Source organism: Loxodonta africana, chromosome 10 (assembly GCF_030014295.1).
Source record: "Loxodonta africana isolate mLoxAfr1 chromosome 10, mLoxAfr1.hap2, whole genome shotgun sequence".
NCBI classification, from domain to species: Eukaryota; Metazoa; Chordata; class Mammalia; order Proboscidea; family Elephantidae; genus Loxodonta; species Loxodonta africana.
The window spans coordinates 17,513,185-17,532,827 of record NC_087351.1 but is presented as its reverse complement, the minus strand read 5'-3'; the positions used below and the strand labels follow the sequence as shown (position 1 = coordinate 17,532,827).

General features: G+C 38.4%; 1 protein-coding gene across 4 annotated transcripts in view; it reads left to right on the top strand.

Annotated features, from left to right (window-relative positions):
• Positions 1 to 19,643, top strand: part of SPRED1 (sprouty related EVH1 domain containing 1) — a 128,117-nt gene that overhangs the window by 45,229 nt on the left and 63,245 nt on the right. For 3 of the 4 annotated variants that reach the window (XM_064292217.1, XM_010598325.3, XM_064292215.1), the window contains exon 2: positions 16,262 to 16,436. In XM_064292217.1, coding sequence (XP_064148287.1) covers positions 16,262 to 16,436 — 175 coding nt within the window. Of the gene's footprint in view, positions 1 to 7,599; positions 8,278 to 16,261; positions 16,437 to 19,643 lie in introns of those variants that run through there. The other variant, XM_064292216.1, reaches the window with a different exon arrangement.

The window sequence follows — 19,643 nt, the reverse complement described above, 5'->3', positions numbered from 1 at the left end:
GTTCTTCAGGTAGCTCCCAGACAGGTTAGAACAGACAAACACAATTCTGTGAGCATAAGTTCTGCTCTTATCCCTCTGGAACCAGGGAGCAAGGTCTCATACCGGGAATACAGGCAGCCATCTTCTAGATCCCCACCAAGTCAGGGAAGGGGTAGGTGGGACAAGAGCAGTTAAAAACACCACACAGCTTTCCTACTTTTGGTTGATGACTATTTCCACAGTTCTTAACAAAGCTCGATTCTGACAATTTTTGGTCAGTTTTCCGGTGTTTCTGTGTAGGGATGGACCTTTGGAGCCTCCCTGACAGTTTTTGCTGACATCTTACTCTTACTTTTTTAATGCAGCTACTAGAAAATTTAAAATTATGTATGAGGCTTACATTGGACAGCACTGCTATAGGGTATTCAGTTTTCACTGAAAATTGAGTCACTTTCTGTTGCATTCGGAAGGGAAAATGTCTGAAATTTTCAAGGATCCTAAAGTTGCCCGTATTGTTCTTTGTTCCTGAGATAAATTTAATGAAGATTATCTATTTGCCATTGTACTTTTCATTCCCAGACTGGTGTGGCCTTTTCACAGGAAGCCCTTGAACTGCCTTTTATAGGAAGAAGTTTTATTAATGGTTGGTAATTATGTGCCTGTCGCTGCAGGCTCTGAAAATCTCACTGGATTCTTATTTGATGAAGTTTTAAAGTCACCTTGTACTGTCTGCAGAAACCCTGGCGGCGTAGTGGTTAAAAGCTCAGGCTGCTAACCAAAAGGCCAGCAGTTTGAACCCACCAAGCACTCCTTGGAAACTATGGGGCCGTTCTACTCTGTCCTGCTGGGTCGCTATGAGTCGGAATAGATTCAACGGCAACGGGTTTGGTTTGATTTTTGAATTATCTGCATCTTTCCACAAAGTTGCTTTCGACTGGTGTGTATAAGAAGAGCTGAGCATTCTTGATCTCTCTTCATTTGATCTGCTTTGTTATTTCTGCATTTTTTAGTACAACTATTCATTGAATGTCCGTTTTATGGAGGGCTTATTTCCAAGTGTTGGACATTTTTTGGAGCATTCAGAAATTGATGGATTTTAATACTTTATGTAGAGATACTATCTTTTTTCAGGAGGTTATCTGGGGGCCCTGCCACTAGCTCAGTATCTTTTTAGTGTCTCCAGCTTGGTTGTGTGACTCCTGATGATGTGGCATCCTGGGTGTTCAGGGTTGGCAGTTTACCCTTATTTCTCAGTTTCTTCCCATTCGACGCTAGGATGTTATATGTGCTCTCAGCATGTAAAACTGCGTTCTGACTACCTGCCCCCAGGTACATTTTGAAAAGTAAGCACTCTTAACCTTTTCTAAATTAGGTTACTTGTATAAAACCTTATAGAAGGACTTGACAACGTATTCATAAATTGTGGGTGCTAAATGTAAGGGATTCTGCTGATTCCCTTAGTGGAACCCATTTCATTACGTTGATGGAGGAATTAACACGCCCAGAAGAAGTAGATGATGCCTGGATACCACGATCGTTCTGACAGGGATTACAAGAGGGTCCCAGACAGAGCAGGAAAGAAATGAAGAACAAAATTCAGATTCAGCAAATGAAACGAAACAAAACAAAACAAACTACCAGACCTACTGGTCTGACAGAGACTGTAGGAATCCCTGAAACTGTGGCCTCCAGACATGCTGCCAATTCAAACTAAAACCATTCCTGAAGTCCACCTTTCAGCCAAAAATAAGACAGGCCTGTAAGACAAACAGTAACACAAGTGAAGAACATGCTTCTTAGCTGAATCAAGTATACGAGACCAAATGGGCAACACCTGCCCAAAAGCAAAGATGAGAAGGGATAGGAAAATTGGAAGAATGGACACAGGGTACCTGGTGTGTAAAGGGAAAGGGGGAAAGTGCTGACATGTTGGCGGGGATTGTAGCCAGTGTCATAAAGTAATTTGTGTGTAAATTTTCAATGAGAAACTAATTTGCACTGTAAACTTTCACCTAAAGCACAATAAAATTTAAGAAAGAAAATACCCTTTTCTCTTAGGGAAAAAAAAAGAAGAATCTCCTTAGGAGAGCCACCTGAATCTCCCCGATTCAGTTCCCTGAGATTTTTTTCCTCTCCTTTGGTGATCATTCATTGTATATGCTTTCTACTTCCATGGTTCAATCAGGAGAGTATTACTTCAGCCCCGTCATAAACTGACAGTTCTTTCATTAATATTTCTGATAGCACAGATAAGACCAGGCACTATACTTTTACCAAAGGCAGTGAGAAACAAGAGTAATAGACATCTTTACCTTCACACCTGGTAAAAATGAACTTCCATATTCTTATATAAGTGGTGCACAGAAAGATTACCATATATCTAACCTAAATGTGAAAAATGGAACGGTGTCCCTTTTTTACTCTAATTGGTAGTTGTCAAGTAGCAGTTATCTGAGTCTTGCCCTTACACTTTACAGGTTGGAAGTGTTTAGAAAATACACCTACCCCACTTTAGATTCCAAGGAAGATTTTTCTGGAGAATAAGAACTATAATTATATATGAATTATTTAAGTAGAGATCATCGGTGTTTCCTAAGGTATATAGGAATGCCTTTCTGCTAAACCCAAGACTGCTTTCCAAGGGTGGAAGTCATTTTTCTCCTACCACCCAAACCCTCTCAAGCATCTCTTTCCTCCTTGACACGTGGGTCCAGCATAATGAGACTTCCAGGAATTCCCTCTTGCTTGTCCACCTTCTAAGTTTGCATCTCCCCTCTTAGGACATGCTCTTTTTATGTATATCTAATACGAAAACAGCCATCTTTCTTCAGGGGAGACCTTATTTGCTATCTACCCTATAATTTCCACAAAGCAACCACTTTAAAAAAACAAGCCCAGCATCTTTAGAAGAAATACATGCTTATGATGAGATTTGTGGAATAGTCTGTAGAATTATCTGTGGAGGGCTTGGATACTGATACTAAGTTGTATTTGAACAAATCAGTATGGCTAGGGAGAAGCATAAATTGATAAAATGTGGCTAAATGGGAACAGAGGTTTTGTTGGCTCTTTCAGGAGACCGGGGTGTGTTGTGTCAGGATTTGACAACATGGGGGAACAAGGCTTAAAACTGTGGTATTGTGATGGTTAATGTTAGGTGTTAACTTGGCTAGACTATGATTCTTAGTGGTTTGGCAGACATTAGACGGGTTGCTCTTCCACAGTGTAATTATTTTCCATGATGTGATCTGATACAATCAGCCAGTCAGTTGAAAGGAGAGTTCCCTTGGGGTGTGGTCTGCCTCTAGTATATAAACGGATGTTCTGGCAAAGCTCTCGCTCTCTCTTGATCCTGTACTCTTCCCCTTGCCTGATCTCTGGTTCCTTGGATATAAGCCTGTAGAAGTCTCTGACCTGCTGCCTGACCTACAGGTTTTGAATTTGCCAGACCCTGCAATCCCCTGAACTACCGGAGGTCTTCAGCCTGCTGACTGACCTACAGATTTGGAACCTGCCAGTCCCCATAATTGCATGAGCCATTTCCTTAAAGTAAATCTCTCTCTCTCTGTATGTACTGTGTGTGTGTGTGTGTGTGTGTGTGTGTATATATATGCACTTCTCACTGGTTTTGCTCCTCTAGAAAGTTCAGACTAAGATATGTATATAAAAATGTATAAAAATTGCTAACTTCTATTAGAGACAAGTGCCATATTTTCACACAAATAACATGTGTTCTATGTTGTCTGCTAACAAAGCCTGTACCCCATGAGATGTTTTTGTAAGTGTGCTATGGTTTTTTTTTTTCTTACAGCAACATGTAAAAAAAATTGGCATAGCTGCTTATGAAAATAACCTCGGTGGGGAAGGGCAAGGTTGGCAAAAAAAAGTAGAACGTGTGCATTGTTTGCATAAAAATATGGTAACATTTTGAAATCATAGTTTTTCAGGGGGTGTGTGTGCGTGCTTGAGTTTTGTGTGTGTATGTTTGAATTGATAATACATACACATGGTTCAAAATTTTAAAAATATGAACGGGTATTTATTGAAAAGAAAATTACCCTTAAACCTTTGTCCTGTTCTCTTTGCTAGAGAGATAGTTACTAGTGTTACTGTTTAAAGATTCTATTCATATACAAGCATATGTGCATAGGTGTTTTTTCCCCCACAAATGATAGCACATTAAACATACTTAGGCACCTTATTTTAAACTTAACAGTAAAATTTGGAGGTTACCTTGCTTGAAAATATAAATAGCCTTCTCAGTTTTCCCCCATGGCTGCAGAAGTATTCCGTTGAATAGGTGTTCCATAATTTAAGTAGTTCTTTATTGACTCTAATAGGTTGCTTTGATTCTTTTTTTTTTTGTTGTTGTTATAAACAGTGCTCTTCTTTGTGCTTATAGAGATACACTTTCATACAAGTAAAAGAAAATACATAGACGTAGAATTTGCTGAATCAAGAATATGTGCGTTTAAAATTTTGACAGATGCTTCCAAAGGTTCCCCAAAGATGTCATAATGATTTCCACTTCCACACTTTCACCTATGACTGTGCTAAGAAATGTCTCCGTATTTGCCAACCTGATAGATGAAAGATAGTTGTGCTGGTAGTTTAATTTGCATCTCTCTTATTGTAAGTGAGGGTGAGCTTCTTTTTGTGTATTTTGGGGTTTTTGTTTTTTTTTTTTCTTTGAGTTCTATTCATGAACTTTTCCTGTTTTTCCTCTGGATTATTGGTCTTACTGATTTTTGGCGTTATTTTAAAGTAAATGTCCTCTCTTTTCTGTTACATGTGCAGAATGGTGTGCGTTGTGCTCCCCCTCCCCTAGAGATGTCTATGTTCCAATTCTCAGAAACTGTGAAATGTCTTGGCAGGTGTGATACAGGTTACAACTTTGAGATGGGGAGATTATCCTGGATTTTCCAGATGAGCCCAGTCTAATCACATGAGTCTTTAAAAGCAGAGAACCTTTCCCTACTGTCAGAGGGAGATGTCAGAGAGATGCGGTTTTCCTGGCTTTGAGGATGGAAGGTTGGGGGGGGAGGGGGCATGAGGCAAGGAATGTGGGTTCCTCTAGGAGCTTAAAAAGACCGGGAACCAGGTTCTCCTCTAGAGCCTCCAGAAAGAAATGCAACCCTGCAAACACCTTGGTTTTAGCCTAGTGAGACCTATCAGATTTTTGACCCACAGAACTGCAAGATTTGTATTGTTTTGTTTTATATTTGTATTACTTTAGGCTACTAAGTTTGTGGTAGTTCGTTAAGGCAACAAGGGAAAACCAATACATACGTGCTATAGATTTTTTTTTCTCAGTGTTATTTGTCTTTTGACTTGGTTATGGTGTTTTTTCTATGTCAGAATGTTTTCTGTAGTTGAATTTGTCTTTTTTTTATTGGCTCAGAGTCCTAGTCTTTTTCCTTATATTGTAATATTTTTATCTCATCAAGAACTCTAGTATTAATGTTGGCTCACTCTCTTCTACCTTCTGTTCATAATGAATAATACTCCTATTTATAGTTCTGTTCTTTGACATAGATGTAGAAAACTTGAATATGAAATCATAACATCATTGCTGGCAATACAGGAATCACGGGAAATGGATTGTAGTGGCGCCTGAAGGCAGGGGGCAAGCAGAGTTGTTTTAACCTTAGCCACTATGGCAAGTTGTTGACACTAGTATCTACCGGAACCTGGAATGATTGATTCTAAAGGGATAGTTTGTGAATGACTCGTTCATCTTTCAGATTTTAGTTAGATATCTTGTTCTCCTGGAAGGCTTTCCAGATGCCTGAGACTTGGTTATCTATAAAAGCTTCTATCATGTAAGTTGTGAGTGGAAGATTTGAATAATGGATATTTGGTAATAATCTGTGGTTAATAATTCTTACTTAAAGCATAAAAGGAAGGGAGTTTGTGGGAGAAAAGAAGGAATTACAGAGGGATCATAAAGAAATTTTGTGGGTTTGCTTTTCACTTGTAGCTTTCAGGATTCTCTCTTTGTCTTCAGTTTAAAGAGCTTGATTATAATGTGTCTTGGTGTGCATCTCGTTACTTCATCCTAAATGGAGTTTGTGGAGAGTCTTGTATTTGTAGGTTCATTTCATTTGTCAGATTTGGAAAGTTTTCTGGCATACTTTCTAAAAATATTTTTTCTGTCCCTTTCTATCTTATCTCTTTTTTGGATTCCCATGATTCATATGTTGAAATCTGAGCACAAATTTCTTATTATGCTTCTTGGTGTACATGTGGGGATAGTCAGGAACATACACCCACTCATGCTGCTGTCTTCCCAGAATTCTCTAAAAGTGGTTATTACAGAGTTTACTTCCAAAGTGAGGAGAGTCTTAGTTTGAGATATTTCAACAAATGATGCAAAGCACTAATTATTGTCAGATTTTCCTTATTAGATAAGTTACTAGTAACATACTTTCAGCTAAGTATTTGGAAGAAGCTCAATAGTGAAATTATCAAGTTTTCACAATAAAAGTAAGTCATTATTATTAATGTCTGTTGTCTCAAAGACTAACAAATTGCAGATCACAAAAATTGCAGATAGGATACCCATTAAAAATTTTAAAGGTTGTAGAGGGAACAAAACAAACAGACTTAAATTTTACTTCCATCGTGGCAAATATAATTTTTCCGCATTTACTACAATAGGCTTCTATTGCTTATATACTACCAGACTATGTCAAGGTTTGTAACAGGTGTCATTATAATGACATTGGGAGTAATTGAATGTTTTAGAGAAAGAAGTTACCGTTTTCATTTGGAAAAAAGGGACAATTAGAACTCATCGAGGTCATGCAGTTAAAAACACACGTGAAAATATTAACCTTGGTAACCCCTCCATACCCCCTCAAAAAAAAAAAAAAAAAAGCCAAAACACCACGTTTATTGAACAACTTGAAGAATTTTATAAGTACTTCAGTCTTAGAATTTGAAGTTGAAAGCTGAGTTGCTAAAAGTATACTTTATGAACTAATGAAAGTTATGGTAGGGGGGAGATAAAGATGTGTTTCTGCAAGCTGCTGAAATAATTTAAAAGGATCAACTTGAATAGATAAGGGAAATAGTTATTAGGTACAGTTGAAAACATGATTCAAAAAATTATGTAAATTACTGGCCAACTTTACAACATCTTTTATTATATTAAATGACCAGTGAATTATACAGCTTTAATATTTCACAAAATACTCATAGAACAGTGATTATCTGGACCAGTAAGGAGATTTTTGTTTTAACCGCTTTTCCTAGAAAAGACACATCCTTTCTCTGTGATGCTTTTATAAAGTAGGAAGAATAAATTGGGGTATTGAGGGGAATTATGGTAGGGATGCTTTTGTTTAAAGCATATTCAAACACTTAGAAATAACACCTCAAAATGTTTATTGAGTAAAGAGCCCTGGTGGCACAGTGGTTAAGAACTTGGCAGTTAATCAAAAGGTCACCAGTTCAAATCTATCAGCTCCTCTTTGGAAACCCTCTGGGGGCAGTTCTGCTCTGTCCTGTAGGATTGCTATGAGTCAGAGTTGATGGTAACAGGTTGGGTTTTTTATTTATATTGACTAAAGCCAAGATAGTTAAAATGCAATTCTTTTTTTTTTTTTTTCCTTCAAAATCTAAAAAAGTAATTCTTTATTTAAATTACTTATACTTTACAAATATTAATTATAAGAGCATTTAGAACAAGCTGGGAGAGATGAAGGGAAATTATCCAATTGCACCATTCTAAGATAACAACTAGTGTTTTTATATTTTCTGTAATAATCTTACATGTACATTTTTTATATTGTTTTTAAAACAGAAAATAATATAATTGTAAAATCAAATTGTCTAAATTGCAGAAGCTTTTGATTTCCATTTACTTTATGTATCATCAGCGAAGCATCATCTATCATTGGTAGACTAAAGTTATATGGTGTTTTTAATTAGTATGGTTTAACTATATTCCCCAGGATATCTGAGCACAGATGAAGGATATTTTTTAAAGAAGCTACAAACTTCATGAATTAAATTGTAAAAGGATCAAAATTAAGATTCTATGCTCAACCTTTTAATAGACGTGCTAGTAAGCTTCTGCTACATTTATTTTGAAGAATAACTGTCAACACTGGTGTGGTCTGGTTGTAAATATTTTTTTCAACAAAATAGTTAAATGGAAAAATTAACCTGTCTTTTGAGTCCTAGATCATTTTGGGCAGAATAGACACTTCATTTCTTAGTCCTGTTTGTTACCACCAGTGGGGAGAAGTTTGGTTGGCGTTGGCGTAGATTCTCTCCTCTTTGATTCAGTTCGTAAGTTATTTCATTCTAATTATGTTCCTAAGTTGTAAGAAGTAGACTCATCAAAGCTAATTCAAAGAAAAGGGAGCTTATTAAAAGAAATATGGAGTGGATTTTTTGGATTAAAAGAAAACTTGAAATCTGGCCTGGAACTAAAACTTTTCTCAGTATGTGAAGGCAGCTTTAGCAACATACTAATCTTTCTCATAGGCTGGTAATCTCAGTCTTGGTGTTAGTTTCGGTCTCTGTTTCTCTTTCTGTGTGTACCCATGTACAAAGCATGTCACTTCTTTGGATCTGCTCTGTGTTCATCTCTGTAATTGATAAGATTTTTTTTTTTTTTTTTTTTTTAATCTGGCTTCTCAAATGTCTTTGTTTTGCCATACCCCTTCCACTGCCTCCTAGTTGTGCCAGGCCATTCTTCCACATTAGAGCATGTCTTAATGAGTCCTTCTCAAATTTTTTATCAGGGTATAGCAGTTAAATCTGTTCTACAGTTCTGAGACAGACAGACAGACTTACTCATCTTTTCCAGTGGGCCACATGGGTTCTCATACGGTATTGACAACTACATTAATTGGCCGGTCTTAGGTAAGCTACCTACCTGTAGTCTAGTCAACTCTGTTCAGAGAAAGGGCAGAGTTGGATGGTGCCACCAGGGTTCCTTGATATTATTAGAGAACTCTAAATATGTTAATATAAATATCCTCATTGTTTTGAAGTCTACATTTCTATTATTCCGTGGAGTAGCATTCATTGGAGCAAATAGTGATCACCTGTATGACTGAGGAACATTATATAATTTATGAGTTAGAACTATTAAGATTTCAAAGAAGATAAGAGTATGTCGTAATGATCTGAACTCAAAACATACTGGTAGTTTGAGCTTCTCACTTAGGCTACTTAATTCACTGGGTCTTCCAAGTCCTAGATACTCTGTATAAAATTCTTAACTTTTCCAGTTTATCACATAATCAGGCTATAAGGAAGAATCAGGGTCTGACAATAGGAAAAATACTTAAATGAACTGGGGAACTTGAGTTCTGATTCTGAACCAAGTTCTACTTTTGTGATTTTGTAACTTCTCTGAATTTTAGGTGCATCAGGATTTAAATGCATAGGTTCTATTCACAAATATTTCATCTGAATTTGATATGTTTAAGTTAATGTGCTATGCTTCTAGGAACCTGGTGACCTTTGTCTAGTATTGATTGTATCCCTCCAATCTGGTTCCCACTGTAAAAAGCTCCTGTAACCTAACATCAGAACTTGTCTGCATTCACAAGGAGTGAAGAGAATCAGGATCACCACAAAGCTGGTTCCCATGAAGCAGAGGTTAGACATACCTCTGCTTTCTTCACCATTTCTGACCCTGGCTATACCCCCAACAGCACTCTACTTCTTTGTTGGGTTTGTTAATTTGTTGTAATGTTCACACAGAAGTCACAGACCATACTCACAGTTATGTGGTTTATTGGGAAAGTAACAGGCTTCAGCTCAGGACCAGGATCCACTTTGTCAATCAGGACAGCTTCCAACCAAGACAACTCTCATCTTCTTAGCTCTGGCTTTTCTCTATGCCTTTGCCACCACCATTGGGCCCCTCTAGGCCCCTGCTTAGCCTGGGCAAGTGCTGTAGCTCTTTAGCTCTGCTAACAAATGCCTTGAGGCACCCCACTCCACCAGCAAACCTCCTGCCCAAAGGTACTCAGTGTTCTTTGTGTTTCTGTGGGCCAGCAAGCGCATAACAGCTGCCTGCCCAGCCCCATGGTTCTTGCAGTTCGTTCAGACGTCTTGTGCTGTCTTCAGTGTTATAGCTCTCTCCCTTCTGGGTCTGGGAGGTGTTCAGCTCAGGGACCCTGGATCCAAAGGACAAGCTCTACTCCAGGCTCTTCCTGATGGTAATGTGGTGAGGCCTCCCTCAACCTCTGTGGGTTCGACCCTTATATTCAAATTCAAGGTATGCTCCTCACTGCCCCCCCACCCCGTCTCCAGCCAGACCACAAACTGACCCCCCCCCTCATTAGACCACAAGTCATTCAGTTTGCATGGTAATTGATCAATCCCTTGCAAGATTGTGGCTCAGCCAATCATTTTGGCAGAATTATAAACCCAAGGCCGGAAAGGCCACACATAAAGAGAAACCTGTTGCAGTGCAGCTCCCATGGCCTCTTGGGATGTATGTCACATTTACAGTAAGGGTAGTTACTTTAGCCCATCCAAGAGAAAAAGATTCCAGTTTGGTACCTAGGCCATCCTTGCCTGTTTGTACCCATACCTCCTCTGACCAGTTCTTATTTTTATTCTGGTAGATTCTTGGAGGTGGTGAATGGCCAGAATTGGGCCCAGACAGGAACCTCTGAATGACTGAAAAATAAGAAACATATATAGGAAATCTGGTGGCATAGCGGTTAAGAGCCACGGCTGCCAACCAAAAGGTCAGCAGTTCGAATCCACCAGGCGCTCCTTGGAAACCCTGTGGGGCAGCAGTTCCACTCTGTCCTATAGGGTCATTATGAGTCGAAATCGACTCGATGGCAATTTGTTTGTTTTTTTATATGGGATAAACAAAAAAACAAAACCCATTGCCATCAGTTCGATTCCAACTCATGGTGACCCTGTAGGATAGAGTAGAACTGCCCCACAGGGTTTCCAAGGCTGTATTCTTTATGGAAGCAGACTGCCACATCTTTCTCCTGTGGGATTTTTTTGGGTTCAAACTACTGACTTTTCAGTTAGCAGCCAAGCACTTAACCACTGTGCCACCAGGGCTTCTTTATATAGAATGGTCACCTGTAAAAGCTAAAAACTTTTAGAACTTCTGTACAGGCATATGTCAGAGATATCGTGAGTTCAGTTTCAGACCACCATGATAACGCAACTATTGCAATAAATCGAGACACATGATTTTTTTTGTTTCTCAGTGCATATAAAAGTTATGTTTACACTATACTGTAGGACGTTAAGTGTGCAATAGCATTGTCTTTGAAAAATGTACATACCTTAATTTAAAAATTATGCTTTGAAAAAATGCTGCCATCTGAGCCTTCAGCGAGTCATAATCTTTTTGCTGGTGGAGGGTTTTGCCTTGATGTTGATGGCTGCTGACTGATCAGGGTGGTGGTTGCTGAAGCTGGGGTGGCTGTGGTAATTTCTTAAAACAATAAAGTTTGCCGCATTGATTAACTCTTCCTTACATGAAAGATCTCTCTGTAGCATGCAACACTGTTCGACAGCATTTTACACGCAGCAGAACTTCTTTCAGAATTGAAGCCAGTCGTCTCAAACCTTGCTGCTGCTTTATCAGCTAAGTTTCTGTAATGTTCTAAATCCTTTGTTGTCATTTCAACAATGTTCACAGTATCTTCACCAAGCGTAGGTTTTATCTCAGAAAACCACTTTCTTTGCTCATCCATAAGAAGCAGCTCTCATCCGTTAAAGTTTTATCATGAGACTGCAGCAATTCAGTCACATCATCAGTTACTTCCTCCACTGAAGTCTTTAACCTCTCAAAGTCATCCATGAGGGTTGGAATCAGCTTCTTCCAAACTCCTGTTAATGTCAATGTTTTGACCTCATCCCATGAATCACAAATGTTCTTAAGGGCATCTAGAATGCTTAATCCTTTCCACAAGGTTTTCATTTTACTTTGCCCAGATTCACCAGAGGAATTGCTATGACAGTGATAGCCTTACAAAATGTATTTCTTAAATAATAAGGTTTAAAAGTTGAAATTACTCCTTGTTCCATGGGCTGCAGATGGACATTGTCTTAGCAGGCATGAAAACAATACTAATCTCCTTGTACATCTCCATCAGAGCTGTTGGGTGACTGGGGGCATTGTCAGTGAGCAGTAATAATTTGAAAGGAACCTTTTTTTCAGAGCAGAAGTCTCAACAGTGAACTTTAAAATATTCATCAAACCATGTTGTAAACAGATGTGCTGTCATCCAGGCTTTGTTGTTCCATTTATAGAGCACAGGCAGGATAGATTTAGCATAATTCTTAAGGGCCGTAGGGTTTTCAGAATGCAGCTTAAAGTCACCAGCTGCATAAGTCCCTAACAAGAGAATCAGCCTGTCCTTTGAAGCTTTGAAGCCAGGTGTTGACTTCTCCCCTCTGGCTGTGAAAGTCTAAGATGGCATCTTCTTCCAATACAAGGCTGTTTTGTCTACACTGAAAATCAGTTGTTTACTACAGCCACCTTTATCAGTTATCTTAGCTAGCTCTTCTGGATAACTTACTGTAGCTTCTACATCAGCACTGTTTCACCTTGCATAGAGACGGCTTTTTTCCTTAAACCTCTTTAACCAACCTCTGCTAGCTTCAAACTTTTCTCCTGCAACTTCCTCGCCTCTCTCTACCTTCACAGAATCGAAGAGAGTTAGGACCTTGCTCTGGAGTAGGCTTTGTCTTAATGGAATGTTGTGTCTGGTTCTATCCAGACCACTACAACTTTCTCCATAGCAGCAATAAGGCTGTTTTGCTCTCTTATTGTTTCTGTGTTCACTGCTGTAGCACTTTTAATTTCCTTTAGGAACTTTTCCTTTGCAGTCACAACTTGGCTGACTGTTTGGCACGGTAACCCTAGCTTTTGGCCTAAAAAGGCTTTTGACATTTTATCTTCACTTAAGCATCATTTGTAGCTTTTGATTTAAAGTGAGAGACCTGTGAGACCTGTGGCCTTTCCTTTCACTTGAACACTTAGAGGCCATTGTAGGGTTATTAATTGGCCTAATTTCAATATTGTCTTGTCTCAGGGAATAGGGAGGCCCAAGGAAAGGGAGAGACACTGGGGAATGGCGGGTGAGTGGCACAGTCAGAACACACATAGCATTTATTAAGTTCGCTGTCTTGTATGGTTTGTGGCATTCCAAAACAATTACAGTAACATCAAAGACCATTGATCGCGGATCACCGTAGCAGATAAAGTAATAATGAAAAAGGTTGACATATTGTGAGAATTACCAAAATGTGATAACAGACACGAAGTGAGCACATGCTGTTGGAAAAATGGTGCCAATAGACTTGTTCGACCCAGGCTTGCCGGAAACCTTCAATTTGTAAGAAAGGCAATATCTACGAAGCACAATAAAAGGAGATATGCCTATATAAAGAATTATTTTGACCCAGTAATAGAGAATTGTTGTCAACCATGTAAACTCAGCCGCTCCGTGGGAGAATAGACCTGGCAATCTGTTCCTGTAGAGATTTCAGCCTAGGAAACTATGGGGGCAGTTCTACTCTGTCATATACAGTTGCTAGGAGTTGGAGTCAATTTGGCGGCACTCAAAAACAACAACCTGGCTTTGGATTACCAGAATGGCAATTTCTTAAATTTTAAATTCTTTGCTGTGATAATTAAAATTACTACTTATATGGTGTTTATTTTGTGCCTGTCACGGTTTACATTTGTTAAAGGTGGGTCAAAACCAAAAACCAAACCTGTTGCCGTCGAGTCGATTCCGACTCATAGCAACCCTGTAGGACAGGGTAGAACTGCCCCACAGAGTTTTCAAGGAGCATCTGGTGGAATTGAACTGCTGACCTTTTGGTTAGCAGCCGTAGCACTTAACCACTACGCCACCAGGGTTTCTTCCTACAGGCGGGTGCTGTTGTTTTGTTTCACAGGTTAGACTGAGGCATGGGGAAGCTTAGTAACTTTCTCAAGGTCACATCATGAGTTGAATTCTGCTGAACCAGAATTCAGCTCATGAAAGGTTTACTCTAGAATCCTCAGTCTTAACCACAACACAGTGAAACTTTAAAAATAACTGTTCTTTGACAAAAGACTTGTGTCCAAAATATATTTAAAAACTTCTTAAAAACAATAATAAAAAGACAACCCAATTAAAAATGGTCAAAAGATTTAAACAGGAGTTACGCAAATGGCCACTACACACATAAGAATGTGCTTAACATCATGAGTCATCAGGGAAATGGAAATTAAAATTACAGTGTTGTTCGGAGCCATCAAGTCAGCTACGACTCACAGTGACCTTATGTATAACCAAACGAAATGTTGCCTGGTCCTGCACCATCCTCACAGTAGTAGGTATCTTTGAGTCCATTGTTGCAACCACTGTTTTGATCCATCTTATTGAGGGTCTTTTTTTCTCCAGGCATTGGTCCTCCCGGAAAACATGTCTAAAGTAAGCAAGATGAAATCTTCACATCTTTGCTTCTGAATAGCATTCTTACTCTACCTCCTGCAAAACAGATTATTTGTTCCTCTGTGAGTCCATGGTGTAGTCAGTGTTCTTCACCAATTCCGTAACTCAAATGTTTATCAGTTTTTCTTTGGCTTCTCTTTTCACTGTCCAGCTTTCTAATGTGTATGAGGCGGTAGTTAACACCAGGGTTTAGGTCAGGCAAATCTTGGTCTTCAAAGTGACATCTTTGCTTACAGTGAGATACCAGTATATAATCAATATAATCCACAAAATTAAAAGTCTGAAAGCACCAAATATTGCAAGTATGTGGAGCAACTAAAGTTATACATTATTTGTGGGAATATAAAATGGTATAACTACTTTGGAAAATAGTTCCCTCAATTCCATTCCTAGATAACTGTCTTAGAGAAATGAAGGCATAAGTCTAAAAAGAGACTTCTACAAGAATGTTTATAACGGTTCTATTCATAATAGCTAACTACTGGAAACAGTCCAAATGTCCATCAGTAGGAGAAAGGATAAATAAATTGTTGTATATTCTTTCAGTGGAGGACCTACTTAGCAATTAAAAAAAAATCAACTACTGTTACAGGAACATAATGATTAAAAGAAATCAGACAAAAAGAGTACATGTAGTGATTCTCTTTGATTCCATTTATATGGTGTTCAAAAACAGGCAAAGTTATATGTTAGATACGAGAACAGTGGTTGCCTATTTGACAGGAAGGAGGCACATGTGAATTTTCTCGGGTGGTGAAAATACTGTAACTTGTGTAGCGTGTTGATTACATAGGTGTATACATTTGTCACAGTTTGTTGAGTTGTGTATTTGAGATTAATGCACGTTATTTAAGAAAATAAATATGTAAAGTAAGAAAGGAAGAACTTCCAGACAAGTACAGTGACAACTGACAACGCTTAGTACGTGCAGAGACATACTAAAAAGCACAGAATTGTTATATAGGACCTCAGTGGATATTCGTAGTAACTGAAAAAAGTTTAAATTATATTCAAGGTAACTTTCTTAAAAGTCAGCAAAATAAACTACTTTTTTAGAAGGATTTTATTAACAATTATTATATTAAAAGTTTTAGAACTAGAAAATGTTTATTTTGGGTTAAGAATAGTTGCAGTTAATTTTGGGAAATAATGATTCTGAAACGGAACTAGAATGTAATCCCTCTTAAAACTACAATCTACCCAAAAGAAGGCACGAATGGTTTCTGTAGACTAATTTGCTCAATAAGTTATTTAAACAGAACGTTTGTCTTTGTATGATTTGTGTAAGCGGTTTAGAGTCCCAGTTGGTAGAAAAAATTGAAAATGTGGCAGCTGAGTTAAGTATGTTAGTTTCACTGTCTTAATTATAATAAATTCCGTAACTGTTAGGAACTTAGAGATGTCACTGTTAAATGTGCTAAAATATAGCAGTAATTTCTCCTTGCTATAACATTGCAGCAAATGAACCATATATAGACAACTTCGATGGCAGCATATGCAGTTTGACAGCATTGTCTATGGGGTCCTTCATACCTTGTTTCATGGAAACCAAATATGCTTGAACTATTCAAATGATGAATTGAAATAAGATTTCTGTAGTCTTTTATTCTGAGTTTAGTCTTCAAAATAAAGCGTAACCTTTAAAGTTAGTTTGGTTTTTGACCTCTGTCAAGTAGGTTACTTTCTGTGGACTATCATGGAAGTAGTAAACACTTCAGTCACCACATATTAACTAATGTGGTTTTTGGTTCTCAGACAAGACTGACAGCTTGGCTGTTTTTTGTTTATGGAAAAGCTAATCCTAATCTTTGCATCTATTTTAGTAATAGTTATGCACGAGTACGAGCTGTGGTGATGACCCGGGATGACTCAAGTGGTGGATGGTTACCACTTGGAGGGAGTGGACTAAGCTGCGTCACTGTCTTCAGAGTCCCTCATCAGGAAGAGAATGGCTGTGCTGACTTTTTTATCCATGGAGAGCGACTCAGGGACAAAATGGTAATGAATAATTATCTATTCTTACAATTTTAAGATATTGTCTACAGAATAACTTGTCTATTTAAAATTGTGATTTGTGTACTGTTTTTTTATGAGAACTCTTTTTGGCCATGAACCAATCATTATGTTTTTGGAGCTGTTTTCATGTTAAAGATAGTGACATATGAATTTCCTTGTAATTGAGACTGACATTAATGTACGTGGGACAAGGCGCCACTTTTGCATTTGGGTTTAATACAGGTGTATTCATGAATAGTCCCCCTAGGTATTAAACCAGTCACACCCTGCTCCCATTTTTCCCCACCTACCTTTTTTTTTTTACCCCCTAGACTGGAGGTCTGCAAGCTATAATTTCAAGGGCAAATCCAGCCCGCCTCCTGTTTTTGTATGGCCCACTGGCTAAGTATGATTTTTACCTTCTTTTAGATGATTAAGAAAAATCAAGAGGATAATAATGTTTAGTCTCATGTGAAAATTATATGAAAATAAAATGTCACTGCCCATAAATCAAGTTTTATTGAAGCATAGCCAAACTTACTCATCTACATTTTGTCTCTGGATACTTTTACACTGCAACAGAGTTGAGTAATTATAACAAAGACTGTAAATATCTGGCCTTTTACAGAAAAATTTTGCTAACCCCTGCTTTTGGGTTCTTTCTCTTCAGGTCCTTACTAATATAGTTATTCCAGGCTCGAGGAACTACTTGGCAGCCAGCTTAATTTTTAACACTCTACTATTTTTTTTGTGTGTGCTTTAAGTGAAAGTTTACAAATCGAGTCAGTCTCTCATACAAAAATTTATACACACCTTGCTACATACTCCCGATTGCTCTTCCCCTAATGATACAGCATACTCCTTCCCTCCACTCTCTCTTTTCATATCCATTCAGCCAGTTTCTGACCCCCTCTGCCCTCCCATCTCCCCTCCAGACAGGAGTTGCCAACATAGTCTCATGCTTCTACTTGATCCAAGAAGCTCACTCTTCACCAGTATCATTTTCTATCGATAGTCCAGCCCAATCCCTGTCTGAAGAGTTGGCTTTGGGAATGGTTCCTATCTTGGGCTAACAGAAGGTCTGGAGACCATGACCACCGGGATCCTTCTAGTCTCAGTCAGACCCTTAAGTCTGGTCTTTTTAGGAAAATTTGGGGTCTGCATCCCACTGCTCTCCTGCTCCCTCATGGGTTCTCTGTTGTGTTCCCTGTTAGAGCAGTCACCGGTTCTAGCCAGGTACCATCTAGTTCTTCTGGTCTCAGGCTGATGTAGTCTCTGGTTTATGTGATCCTTTCTGTCTCTCGGGCTCATAATTACCTTGATGTAGTCTCTGGTTTATATGGCCCTTTCTGTTTCTTGGGCTCATAATTACCTTGTGTCTTTGGTGTTCTTCATTCTCTGTTGCTCCAGGTGGGTTGAAACCAATTGATGCATCTTAGATAGCCACGTGCTAGCATTTAAGACCCCAGAAGCCACTCTCCAAAGTGAGACACAGAATGTTTTCTTAATAGATTTTATTATGCCAATTGACTTAGATGTCCCCTGGAACCATGGTCCCCAAAACGCTGCCCCTGCTACACTGGCCTTCAAAACGTTCAGTTTATTCAGGAGACTTCTTTGCTTTTGGTTTAGTCCAGTTGTGCTGACCTCACCTGTATTCTGTGTTGCCTTTCCCTTCACCTAAAATAGTTCTTATCAGCTATCTAATTAGTGAATGCCCTTCTCTCTACCTCCCTCTCCCCTCTCCTAACCATCAAAGAATATTTTCTTCTCTGTTTAAACTATTTCTTGAGTTCTTATAATAGTGGTCTTATACAATATTTGTCCTTTTGCAACTGACTAATTTCACTCAGCATAATACCTTCCAAATTATTCCATGTTATGAAATGTTTCATGGATTCATCATTGTTCTCCATCAATGCATTGTATTCCATTGTGTGACTATACCATAATTTATCCGTTCATCCATTGATGGGCACCTTGGTTGCTTCCATCTTTTTGCTATTGTGAACAGTGCTGCAGTGAACACAGGTGTGCATATATCTGTTCATGTAAAGGCTCTTATTTCTCTAGGATAATTCCAAGGAGTGGGATTGCAGGATCATATGGTAGTTCTATTTCTAGCTTTTTGAGGACGCACCAAATCAATTTCCAAAGTGATTGTACCATATTATATTTCCACCAGCAGTGTATAAGTATTCCAGTCTCTCCACAACCTCCTCAGCATTTATTATTTTGTTTTTCTTGGATTAATGCCAGCCTCCTTGGAATCCCATTATAATTTTGATTTGCATTTCTCTAATGGCTAATGATCGTGAGTGTTTCCTCATGTATCTGTCCCCTGCCTGAATGTCTTCTTAAGTGAAGTGCCTGTGTGAATCCTTTGCCCATTTTTTAATTGGGTTATTTGTCTTTTTGTAGTTGAGTTTTTGCAGCATCATGTAGATTTTAGAGATCCAGCACTGATCGGAAATGTCATAGCTAAAAACTTCTTCCAGTCTGTAGGTAATGTTTTTACTCTTTTGGTAAAGTCTTTGGATGAGCATAGGTGTTTGACTTTTAGGAGCTCCCAGAAATCTAGTTTCACTTCTGCATTGTTAGTAATGTTTTGTATACTGTTTATGCCATGTATCAGGGCTCCTAGCATTGTCCCTATTTTTTCTTCCATGATATTTATCATTTTACGTTTTATATTTAGGTCTTTGGTCAATTTTGAGTTACTTTTTGTGCATGGTGTGAGCTATGGGTCTTGTTCCATTTTTTTTTGCAGTTGGATATCCAGTTATGCCAGCACCGTTTGTTAAACAAACTATCTTTTCACCATTTAACAGACTTTGGGCCTTTGTCAAATTTCAGCTGCTCACATGTGGATGAACTTATGTCCGGATCCTCAATTCTGTTCCATTGGTCTATGTATCTGTTGTACCAGTACCAGGCTGTTTTGACTACTGTGGCAGTATAATAGGTTCTAAAATCAGGTAGAGTGAGACCTCCCACTTTGTTCTTCTTTTTCAGTAATGCTTTACTTATCCGAGGCCTGTTAACCCTTCCATATGAAGTTGATCATTTGTTTCTCCATCTCATTAAAAACTGTAGTTGGAATTTGGATCGGAATTGCATTGTATCTCTAGATGGCTTTTGGTGGTAGAATAGACGTTTTTACAATGCTCAGTCTTCTTATCCGTGAGCAAGGTATGTTTTTCCACATAT